Source organism: Schistocerca serialis, chromosome 4 (assembly GCF_023864345.2).
Source record: "Schistocerca serialis cubense isolate TAMUIC-IGC-003099 chromosome 4, iqSchSeri2.2, whole genome shotgun sequence".
NCBI classification, from domain to species: domain Eukaryota; kingdom Metazoa; phylum Arthropoda; class Insecta; order Orthoptera; family Acrididae; genus Schistocerca; species Schistocerca serialis.
This window is the reverse complement of record NC_064641.1, coordinates 896,475,129-896,488,239: the sequence shown is the minus strand read 5'-3', so window position 1 is coordinate 896,488,239 and position 13,111 is coordinate 896,475,129. Positions and strand designations below refer to the sequence as shown.

Sequence of the window (13,111 nt, the reverse complement as noted above, 5' to 3'; positions counted from 1 at the left end):
TATAAAAAAGAAAATAAATATCATATAGAAAATAGTTGTCATAAACATTGTAGTATATACAGGTTCAGCTTACCACAAATATCTGAGGCAATATTTCCTTCTCACGAAGTGGAACAAGATGTAAACCACGAAATTCAGGTTCACCACGATCCCTGAGCTTAAGCAATCGAAGGCGTGGATTGCTGTCTAACTCTTCTGCTGTGCAGAAGTCAAATTCAGATTGCAGTGGGTCCAGCCGAAAATATGAATTTTCTCTGCACGAAGTTTCATCTGTATTCTGTTACAAAGAAAATGTAGAAGTAAAGTATGCCATTATGACATAAAGACCAATCATGAACTAATGCTTGAACTAAAGAGATAAAATACACATAAACAATAACAAATGAAAATGCTTTTAATAGAAACTGACAAAAAAAGGGAACGATAATGACTTTAGACCATGGGTTTTCTTACCAATTATCTTCTTGAAGAAGTCTGCCTTTTTAACAGTTTTGAAATAAAAATTATCTTTAATTACGTGGAAAGATAGATACACACATTCAAAAATGCTAGAATAATTTAGTTCATTTGCATTATGGTCTGTCTGCAAGGCTAAAGCAAGATGTCTCAGCTATCATCCAGAGATTAAGCTGGCTTAATCTGAAGTTTGAAGCAATAGTCAAAAAGTAAAGTACCCCACTTACTTTTTAAAATACTCTTGATAAAGAACAAGTACCTGCTTAAAGTCTCATGTGCATAAGATAGGATGGTAATACAATGAAGAGAAGGGTAAGAGTTTAAGTAGAAAAGCATACTGTTATTAAAATATAATGGTTTATTTATTCCAATATCAACAGGAAAATTAGTTGGAAAAATTTTGATTCTTGATAACCCTCTCCCACATTATAATTTATATTATAATCATCCAAGGACATTACAATAAAATAAAAATTAGTCACTGCATATTAAATGGCATCCTACCTTCAAAAAATAAAAGAATGAAGCATTTCTAGGGTCATTAGGATCCAAATGAGACTTCTCTGCCCATTCTTTAAGTTTCTGAGGATCTAAATTTCCATCCTGGTTTCGCAATGAAACTGGGAAGTCTGCTGGCTCACTGTGTCTGGTTAAACATTCAGAGTCAGTTATTTCTGATTAATTATGAAGCATATATTACAAGATTGTAGTGCTTCAACAACAAAATCAGTGCAAAACAGGCTCTTTCTCAATAACAACAAAATCCAATATAAAGCAAACCATCTTTTCAGAAGTAACAATGTATATTATCCAAATTGACTTGGGAGGAGAGGGGGGAGGAGATTTTGGAAAACCAATCTATTTGGATAACAGAACCGGTATATTTTTATTTACCAATTTACTGATAAAAACTATATGTACTGACCATAACATGAATCTCTTTCATTATTACAATGGCAAGTACAGTAGGAATGTATGTCGTACAGCCTAGTAAACAAAAAATATGTAATACATACGCATTTTGCATGTACAGTACATAAGTGTAGAATTAACATTTACAAATATCCTTACTTTTGGTCTGCCGAAGCAAGCCCACTGCTTATAAGCCGCCAAGTCATGCATTTTCATGACAAATATCTAATGCTGGTCACTTTCATCTTGAGCTTCAAACCATTGCAAGGAAATAGCCAAACATGTAAAAACTTCAGATACAGTGAGTATATTTTTAGCTTCATTTTGCGAACCACTAGTTCAGTGATGAGGTTTACAATTTTACTGTTGTTGTTGTGATCTTCAGTCCAAAGGCTGGTTTGATGCAGCTCTCCATGCTACTCTATCTTGTACAAGCTTCTTTACCTCTGAGTAACTACTGCAACCTACATCCTTCTGAATCTGCTTAGTGTATTCATCTCTTGGTGTCCATCTATGATTTTTACTCTCCACACTTCCCTCAAATACTAAACTGGTGATCCCTTGATGCCTCAGAATGTGTCCTACCAACCAATCCCTTTTTCTATTCAAGTTGTGCCATGAATTTCTCTTCTCCCCAATTCTATTCAGTACCTCCTCATTAGTTATGTGATCCACCCATCTAATCTTCAGTGTCCATATGTAGCACCACATTTTGAAAACTAATATTCTCTTCCTGTCTAAACTATTTATCATCCACATGTTTCACTTCCATGCATGGCTATACTCCATACAAATACTTTCAGAAAAGACTTCATGACATTTAAATCTATATTCAATGTTGACTAATGTCTCTTCTTCAGAAACGCTTTCCTTGCCAGAGCCAGTTTACATTTTATATCCTCTCTACTTCGACTATCATCAGTTATTTTGCTCTCCAAATACCAAAACTCATCTACTACTTTAAGTGTCTCATTTCCTAATCTTAATTCCCTCCACATTACTTGATTTAATCTGACTACATTCCATTATCCTTGTTTTGATTTTGTTGACATTCATCTTGTATCCTCCTTTCAAGATGCTGTCCATTCTGTTCAGCTGCTCATCCAGGTCCTTAGTTCTCTCTGACACAATTTCAAAGTCATTGGGAAACCTCAAAGTTTTTATTTCTTTCCATGGATGTTAATTCCACTCCAAATTTTTGTTTCGTTTCCTTTACTGCTAGCTCAATATACATATCGAATAACATTGGGGATAGGCTGCAACCCTGTCTCACGCCCTTCTCAATCATTGCTTCCCTTTCATTCCCCTCAACTCTTATAAGTGCTATATGGTTTTGGTACAAATTATAAACAGCCTTTCGCTCCATGTATTTCACCCCTGCCACCTTCAGAATTTTAAAGAGAGTATTCCAGTCAACATTGTCAAAAGCTTTCTCTAAGTCAACAAATGCTAGAAATGTAGGTTTGCCTTTCTTTAATCTATCTTCTAAGATAAGTCATAGGGTCAGTATTACCTCGCTTGTTCCAACATTTCTATGGAATCCAAATTCATCGTCCCCAATCTCAGCTTCTACCAGTTTTGGCATTCACCTGTAAAGAACTGGTGTTAGTCTTTTGTAGGCACGACTTATTACACTGACAGTTCGGTAATTTTTGCACCCGTCAACGCCTGCTTTATTTGGGATTGGAATTACTATATCCTTCCTGAAGTCTGAGGGAATTTTGCCTGTCTCATACATCTTGCTCGCCAGATGGAAGAGTTTTGTCATGGCTGGTTCGCCCAAGGTTATAAGTACTTTTAATTGAATGTTCATGTACTCCCAGAGCCTTGTTTCAACTAAGGTCTTTCGGTGCTCTTTCAAATTCTTCACGCAGTATCATCTTCATCTAAGTCCTCTTCCATTTTCCATAATACTGCCCTCAAGTACATCACCATTTTATAGACCCTCTATTTACTCCTTCCACCTTTCTGCTTTCACGTTCTTGTTTAGGACTGGTTTTCAATCTGAGCTCTTGATATTCATACAGGTGCTTCTCTTTTGTGCAAAGATCTCTTACCGAGAAGGCAGTATCTATCACCCCCCTACTGATATGTGCCTCTACATTCTCACATTTGTCCTCTAGCCATTCCTGCTTAACCATTTAGCACTTCCTGTCGATCTCATTTTTGAGATGTTTATATTTCTTTTTGCCTGCTTCATTTACTGCATTTCTATATTTTCTCTTTTCAACAATTAAACGGAATATCTCTTCTGTTACCCAAGGATTCCTACGAATCCTCATCTTTTTAGCAACTTGATCCTCTGCTTCCTTCACTATTTCATCTCTCAAAGCTACCCATTCTTCTTCTACTGTATTTCTTTCCCCTGTTCTTGTCAATCGTTCCACATGCTCTCTCTGAAACTCTCTACAACCGCTGGTTCTTTCAGTTTATCCAGGTCCCATCTCCTTAGATTCCTATGTTTTTCCAGTTTCTTCATTTTTTATCTACAAATCATAACCATTAAATTGTTGTCACAGTTCACATCTGGAAGTGTATTGCAATTTAAAACTTGGTTCCTATATCTTTGTCCTACCACTATACAGAGTGGTCCATTGATTGTAACTGGGCCAAATATCTCACAAAATAAGTGTCAAATAAAAAAACTACAAAGAACGAAACTTGTCTAGCTTGAAGGGAGAAACCAGATGGCGCTACGGTTGGCCCACTAGATGGTGCTGCCACAGGTCAAACGGATATCAACTGTGTTTTTTTAAATAGGAACCCTCATTTTTTTATTACATATTTGTGTAGTACGTAAAGAAATATGATGTTTTAGTTGGACCACTTTTTCGCTTTGTGATAGATGGAGATGGCGCTTAGTCACAAACATATGGCTCACAATTTTAGACAAACAGTTGGTAACAGGTAGGTTTTTTAAATTAAAATACAGAACGTAGGTACGTTTGAACATTTTATTTCGGTTGTTCCAATGTGATACATGTACCTTAGCGAACTTACCATATCTGAGAACGCATGCTGTTACAGCGTAATTATCTGCAAATACCACATTAATGCAATAAATGCTCAAAATGATGTCCATCAACTTCAATGCATTTGACAATACATGTAACGACATTCCTCTCAACAGTGAGTAGTTCGCCTTCGGTAATGTTCGCACATGCATTGACAATGCGCTGATGTATGTTGTCAGGTGTTGTTGGTGGATCACAATAGCAAATATCCTTCAACTTTGCCCACAGAAGGAAATCCGGGGACATCAGATCCTGCGAACGTGCAGGCAATGGTATGGTGCTTCGACGACCAATTCACTTGTCATGAAATATGCTATTCAATACCGCTTCAACAGCACGCGAGCTATGTGTCAGACATCCATCATGTTGGAAGTACATAACCACTCTGTCATGCAGTGAAACATCTTGTAGTAACATCTGTAGAACATTAGATAGGAAATCAGCATACATTGCACCATTTAGATTGCCATCGATAAAATGGGGGCCAATTATCCTTCCTCCCATAATGCCGCACCATACATTAACCCACCAAGGTTGCTGATGTTCCACTTGTCGCAGCCATCATGGATTTTCCATTGCCCAATAGTGTGTATTATGCCGGTGTACGTTACCGCTGTTGGTGAATGACGCTTCGTCGCTAAATGGAATGAGTGCAAAAAATCTGTCATCATCCTGTAATTTCTCTTGTGTCCAGTGGCAGAGCTGTACACGACGTTCAAAGTCATCGCCATGCAATTCCTGGTGCATAGAAATATGGTACAGGTTCAATTGATGTTGATGTAGTATTCTCAAACCGACGTTTCTGAGATTCTCTATTGTCACGCAATTTGTCTGCTACTTATGTGCGGATTAGCCGCAACAGCAGCTAAAAAACCTACTTGGGTATCATCATTTGTCGCCGGTCGTGGTTGACATTTCACATGTGGCCAAACACTTCCTGTTTCCTTAAATAACGTAACTATCCCACGAATGGTCAGGACACTTGGATGATGTTGTCCAGGATACCGAGCAGCATACATAGCACACGCCTGTTGGGCTTTTGATCACAATAGCCATACATCAGCACGATATCGAACTTTTCTGCAATTGGTAAAGGGTCCATTTTAACATGGGTAATGCATTGTTTTGTTGTTGTGGTCTTCAGTCCTGAGACTGGTTTGATGCAGCTCTCCATGCTACTCTATCCTGTGCAAGCTTTTTCATCTCCCAGTACCTACTGCAACTTACATCCTTCTGAATCTGCTTAGTGTATTCATCTCTTGGTCTCCCCCTACGATTTTTACCCTCCACGCTGCCCTCCAATACTAAATTGGTGATCCCTTGATGCCTCAGAACATGTCCTACCAACCGATCCCTTCTTCTGGTCAAGTTGTGCCACAAACTTCTCTTCTCCCCAATCCTATTCAATACTTCCTCATTAGTTATGTGATCTACCCATCTAATCTTCAGCATTCTTCTGTAGCACCACATTTCGAAAGCTTCTATTCTCTTCTTGTCCAAACTATTTATCGTCCATGTTTCACTTCCATACATGGCTACACTCCATACGAATACTTTCAGAAATGACTTCCTGACACTTAAATCAATACTGGATGTTAACAAATTTCTCTTCTTCAGAAACGCTTTCCTTGCCATTGCCAGCCTACATTTTATATCCTCTCTACTTCGACCATCATCAGTTATTTTGCTCCCCAAATAGCAAAACTCCTTTACTACTTTAAGTGCCTCATTTCCTAATCTAATTCCCTCAGCATCACCCGACTTAATTAGACTACATTCCATTATCCTTGTTTTGCTTTTGTTGATGTTCATCTTATATCCTCCTTTCAAGACACTGTCCATTCCATTCAACTGTTCTTCCAAGTCCTTTGCTGTCTCTGACAGAATTACAATGTCATCGGCGAACCTCAAAGTTTTTATTTCTTCTCCATGAATTTTAATACCTACTCCGAATTTTTCTTTTGTTTCCTTTACTGCTTGCTCAATATATAGATTGAACAACATCGGGGACAGGCTACAACCCTGTCTTACTCCCTTCCCAACCACTGCTTCCCTTTCATGTCCCTCGACTCTTATAACTGCCATCTGGTTTCTGTACAAATTGTAAATAGCCTTTCGCTCCCTGTATTTTACCCCTGCCACCTTTAGAATTTGAAAGAGAGTATTCCAGTCAACATTGTCAAAAGCTTTCTCTAAGTCTACAAATGCTAGAAACGTAGGTTTGCCTTTCCTTAATCTTTCTTCTAAGATAAGTCGTAAGGTCAGTATTGCCTCACGTGTTCCAGTGTTTCTACGGAACCCAAACTGATCTTCCCCGAGGTTGGCTTCTACTAGTTTTTCCATTCGTCTGTAAATAATTCGTGTTAGTATTTTGCAGCTGTGACTTATTAAGCTGATAGTTCGGTAATTTTCACATCTGTCAACACCTGCTTTCTTTGGGATTGGAATTATTATATTCTTCTTGAAGTCTGAGGGTATTTCGCCTGTTTCATACATCTTGCTCACCAGATGGTAGAGTTTTGTCAGGACTGGCTCTCCCACGGCCGTCAGTAGTTCCAATGGAATATTGTCTACTCCGGGGGCCTTGTTTCGACTCAGGTCTTTCAGTGCTCTGTCAAACTCTTCACGCAGTATCGTATCTCCCATATCATCTTCATCTACATCCTCTTCCATTTCCATAATATTGTCCTCAAGTACATCGCCCTTGTATAGACCCTCTATATACTCCTTCCACCTTTCTGCTTTCCCTTCTTTGCTTAGAACTGGGTTTCCATCTGAGCTCTTGATATTCATACAAGTCGTTCTCTTATCTCCAAAGGTCTCTTTAATTTTCCTGTAGGCGGTATCTATCTTACCCCTAGTGAGATAGGCCTCTACATCCTTACATTTGTCCTCTAGCCATCCCTGCTTAGCCATTTTGCACTTCCTGTCGATCTCATTTTTGAGACGTTTGTATTCCTTATTGCCTGTTTCACTTACTGCATTTTTATATTTTCTCCTTTCATCAATTAAATTCAATATTTCTTCTGTTACCCAAGGATTTCTATTAGCCCTCGTCGTTTTACCTACTTGATCCTCTGCTGCCTTCACTACTCCATCCCTCAAAGCTACCCATTCTTCTTCTACTGTATTTATTTCCCCCATTCCTGTCAATTGCTCCCTTATGCTCTCCCTGAATCTCTGTACAACCTCTGGTTCTTTTAGTTTATCCAGGCCCCATCTCCTTAAATTCCCACCTTTTTGCAGTTTCTTCAGTTTTAATCTACAGGTCATAACCAATAGATTGTGGTCAGAGTCCACATCTGCCCCTGGAAATGTCTTACAATTTAAAACCTGGTTCCTAAATCTCTGTCTTACCATTATATAATCTATCTGATACCTTTTAGTATCTCCAGGGTTCTTCCATGTATACAACCTTCTTTCATGATTCTTAAACCAAGTATTAGTTATGATTATGTTGTGCTCTGTGCAAAATTCTACCAGGCGGCTTCCTCTTTCATTTCTGTCCCCCAGTCCATATTCACCTACTATGTTTCCTTCTCTCCCTTTTCCTACACTCGAATTCCAGTCACCCATGACTATTAAATTTTCGTCTCCCTTCACAATCTGAATAATTTCTTTTATTTCATCATACATTTCTTCAATTTCTTCGTCATCTGCAGAGCTAGTTGGCATATAAACTTGTACTACTGTAGTAGGTGTGGGCTTCGTAGCTATCTTGGCCACAATAATGCATTCACTATGCTGTTTGTAGTAGCTTACCCGCATTCCTATTTTCCTATTCATTATTAAACCTACTCCTGCATTACCCCTATTTGATTTTGTGTTTATAACCCTGTAGTCACCTGACCAGAAGTCTTGTTCCTCCTGCCACCGAACTTCACTAATTCCCACTATATCTAACTTTAACCTATCCATTTCCCTTTTTAAATTTTCTAACCTACCTGCCCGATTAAGGGATCTGACATTCCACGCTCCGATCCGTAGAATGCCAGTTTTATTTCTCCTGATAACGACATCCTCTTGAGTAGTCCCCGCCCGGAGATCCGAATGGGGGACTATTTTACCTCCGGAATATTTTACCCAAGAGGACGCCATCATCATGTAATCATACAGTAAAGCTGCATGCCCTCGGGAAAAATTACGGCTGTAGTTTCCCCTTGCTTTCAGCCGTTCGCAGTACCAGCACAGCAAGGCCGTTTTGGTTATTGTTACAAGGCCAGATCAGTCAATCATCCAGACTGTTGCCCTTGCAACTACTGAAAAGGCTGCTGCCCCTCTTCAGGAACCACACGTTTGTCTGGCCTCTCAACAGATACCCCTCCGTTGTGGTTGCACCTACGGTATGGCTATCTGTATCGCTGAGGCACGCAAGCCTCCCCACCAACGGCAAGGTCCATGGTTCATGGGGGGGGGTAATGCATCACGAAGCAAATATCGTCCGCACTGGCGGAATGTTACGTGATAGCACATACTTATATGTTTGTGACTATTACAGCGCCATCTATCACAAAGCGAAAAAAGTGGTCGAACTAAATCTTTCATATTTCTTTACATACTACATGAATGTGTAATAAAAAATTGAGGTTCCTGTTTAAAAAAACGTAGTTGATATCCGTTTGAACTATGGCAGCAACATCTAGTGGGCCAACCTTAGCGCCATCTGATTTCCCCTCTTTGTAGTTTTTTCGTTTGATGCTTATTTCATAAGATGTTTGGCCTGGTCACTATCAATGGACCACCCCGTATAATCTATCCAGTATCTCTAGGCCTCTTCCACATATACAACCTTATTTTTAGATTCTTAAACCAAGTATTAGCTATGATTAAGTTATGCTTTGTGCATTCTATCAGGTGGCTTCCTCTTTCATTCCTTACCCCCCTCCCCTAGTCCATATTCACCTATTCTTCTTATCTTCCTTTTCCTACTATCAAATTCCAGTCCCCCTGCCTATTAAACTTTCATCTCCCTTAACTATCTGAACAATTTGTTTCATCACATCATACATTTCTTCAATCTCTTCATCATCTGCAGACTAGTTGGCATATAAACTTGGACTACTGTGGTAGGCATGGACTTCATGTCTATCTTGGTTATAATAATGGGTTCACTATGCTGTTCATAGTAGTTTATCTGTGCTCCTATTTTTTATTCATTATTAAAACTACTCCTGAATTACCCTTATTAGATTTTGTATTTATAACCCTATATTCACCTGACCAGAAGTGTTGTTCCTCCTGCCACCGAACTTCACTAATTCCCACTATATCTAACTTTCCTATCCATTTCCCTTTTTAAATTTTCTAACCTACCTGCCCAATTAAGTGATCTGATGTTCCATGCTCCAGTCCGAGAATGCCGTGGTTTTTTTTTTTTTTTTTTTTCCTGATAACAATGTCATCCTCACTAGTCCTCGCCGGGAGACCCAAATGGGGGACTATTTTACCTCTGGAATATTTTACCCAAGAGCACACCATATTCATTTAACCATACAGTAAAGCTGCATGCTCTTGGGAAAAATTATGGCTATAGCTTCCCCATGCTTTCAGCTGTTAACAGTGCCAGCACAGCAAACCCATGTTGGTAAATATTGCAAAATAACTGATGATGGTCGAAGTAGAGAGGATATAAAATGCAGACTGGCAATGGCAAGGAAAGTGTTTCTGAAGAAGAGAAATTTGTTAACATCGAATATAGATTTAAGTGTCAGGAAGTCGTTTCTGAAAGTATTTGTATGGAGTGTAGTCATGTATGGAAGTGAAACATGGACGATAAATAGTTTGGACAAGAAGAGAATAGAAGCTTTCAAAACGTGGTGCTACAGAAGAATGCTGAAGATTAGATGGGTAGATCACATAACTAATGAGGAGGTATTGAACAGAATTGGGGAGAAGAGGAGTTTGTGGCACAACTTGACTAGAAGAAGGGATCGGTTCGTAGGACATGTTCTGAGGCATCAAGGGATCACCAAGTTAGTAGTGGAGGGCAGCTTGGAGGGTAAAAATCATAGAGGGCGACCAAGAGATGAATACACTGAACAGATTCAAAGGGATGTAGGTTGCAGTAGGTACTAGGAGATGAAGAAGCTTGCACAGGATAGAGTAGCATGGAGAGCTGCATCAAACCAGTCTCAGGACTGAAGACCACAACAACAACAACAACAAGGCCAGATCAGTTCACTGCCCTGCTCAATTTGATGCCCTGGATCTTCACCGTCAACACTCAACCATTCTTGAATGTCATCTTCATTACATTAGGCAATTGAGCTCTTTTAGCATTTTGAACACACCATTCTGTTTGTCATTTTCAATTACACACTGAAAACTTGTATGGAGTGTAGCCATGTATGGAAGTGAAACATGGACGATAACTAGTTTGGACAAGAAGAGAATAGAAGCTTTTGAAATGTGGGGCTACAGAAGAATGCTGAAGATTAGATGGGTAGATCATATAACTAATGAGGAGGTATTGAATAGGATTGGGGAGAAGAGAAGTTTGTGGCACAACTTAACTAGAAGAGTGGATCGGTTGGTAGGACATGTTCTGAGGCATCAAGGGATCACCAGTTTAGTATTGGAGGGCAGCGTGGAGGGTAAAAATTGTAGAGGCTGACCAAGAGATGAATACACTAAACAGATTCAGAAGGATGTAGGTTGCAGTAGGTACTGGGAGATGAAGAAGCTTGCACAGGATAGAGTAGCATGGAGAGCTGCATCAAACCAGTCTCAGGACTGAAGACCACAACAACAACAACTGAAAACTTTTCACAATACTCACAATTTTATTTTATCTTTATATTTTTAATTTGGGCCCTTTACACTAAACCGTGTTGCTCTGGCGATGTAGGAAGCATCTTTCAAATCAATGTTTTTATTATTTCTTAACTGATTTTCTTCACCCTGATCTTCTCTTTCTAACAATAAATTACACAAAAATTATTTTCTATGATACTGTTTAAAAGTCTCCATAACACCTAGATCCATGGGCTGTAATAATGAGGCTATGATAGATGGAAAAAACATCACTTTTATGAACCCACCATTTTCATTTAAGAGCTTACATGATGTCAAGGAGCAATAATCTTTTCTTGCTATCGTCATTTTTTAACTCTTTCAGAGGGCATAAATACTGCCATAAACCATTCCATGAAAATTGCACTATGCATACAGGCACCCTTTTGTGAGGCATAAACTATAGGCATCAGAGACATATTAATATGTTTGAAACAATGAAACGTGGTTTCTTATTTTCACCAATGATGAGCATAGGCAACCAATGGCTACCAGTAGCATTAGCACAAGTGGAAGCTGTAACACAATCCTTGCTTATTTTTGGGCCAGGTGCTGCTAATCTCTATGTGAAGCAAGAGTTTTTCGTGGAAAAACTTTCCAGCTGAGCCCAGTTTCATTATCACTCTAAACATTTGTGAGAGCATAATCTTCTTCTCTCAAAAGGCTCTTAGTTTGATTTTCAAAGAATCAGCTGCTGAAGAAACAGCAGACAGCTTTTCTCCTTGTATTTGAACTTCATGAAATCTGTATCTTGACTTAAAACATTTTAAAAAACCCATTCCAGCTTTAAAATTTGATGATCCTCCAAGATTTTCACTCAATTGAATTGCGTTCTCACATAGATGTGGGAGTAGTGGTAGGTTCTCCCCCAGGATCATCCAGACGTGAGTTCATGGCAAGCTTCATAGTTTTATGACTTGTTGATCCATTTATAGAATTACACTCTGTCAAGCCAAGTGCATCTCTTAGCCAGGTTGTAGAGGATATAGGTTCCTTGTGCAAGGGTTTCACAAAGCAGGATCATGTGGCGATAGTGGGTGGAGTGGGAAACAGTATTGATAGGTATCAGGGCTACAGTATTGAGTGTGACCAGGTGAAAATAGCCTCAGCAACGACCCATACCAATGTTGGGCTGGTGCCTGCTTTCATGCGGGATGATGAGCCCCAGTTGAACCGCTCTGTCAGGGGGGTAAATATGGAGTTGGATCAGTTGCGTAGGGCGATCACTCTGTCAGACATTGGATTGGTTCCTGTCGAGGCTATTGATAGGGGGGATTTCACAAGGCATGGTCTACACTTAAATAGGAAAGAAAAGGGTAAACTGGCAGGGTTGTTAGTGAAATCCATAAGGGGGGACACTAGTACTCATGGATGTACCTCTTTTTTAGACTAATGTCAGTGTCCAATGAGAAATCCAGGCAGGAAGGTGTTTAAGAGGTCCAAAACTCACAAAATTCTCACAACAGGAAAGTAAATAATAATGTTACCATATTTAACCAAAATATTGGTGGATTAAAGAAAAAAGTAGATTCTCACAAAAGTAAAGTAAAAAATAATGTTATCATTTTTCACCAAAATATCCTGGGATTGAAGAATAAAGTAGATGAGCTCCTGGTTTGTTTAGATGACACTGAATCTTATAATGTAATAGATATACTATGCCTGTCTGAGCATCACATTGTGTCTGATATGGAAAAGGTAAATATCAGTGGTTATAAACTAGCTGCACATATGAGTAGAGAGAATAAGGTGAAAGGAGGAGTTGCCATATATGTCAAAAGTTATCACTGTGTAGAAAGCTTAGATACAAAAAAGTTTTGTCGAAGCAATATACAGAAGTACAGGATGACAGCATCACCATCAAAGCGAATGGAAACTTGATAAACAACAAGCCAGAAGTCGAAAACATTTTGAATAATCATTTTTTAAATGTTGTA

General features: G+C 39.0%; 1 protein-coding gene across 1 annotated transcript in view; it reads right to left on the bottom strand.

Moving 5' to 3' along the window:
- Positions 1-13,111, bottom strand: part of LOC126473567 (coiled-coil and C2 domain-containing protein 2A) — a 574,642-nt gene that overhangs the window by 154,114 nt on the left and 407,417 nt on the right. The window contains exons 15-16 of the mRNA XM_050100701.1: positions 961-1,102; positions 74-277 (exon numbers count right to left, since the gene is read on the bottom strand). Coding sequence (XP_049956658.1) covers positions 74-277; positions 961-1,102 — 346 coding nt within the window. The remainder of the gene's footprint in view (positions 1-73; positions 278-960; positions 1,103-13,111) is intronic.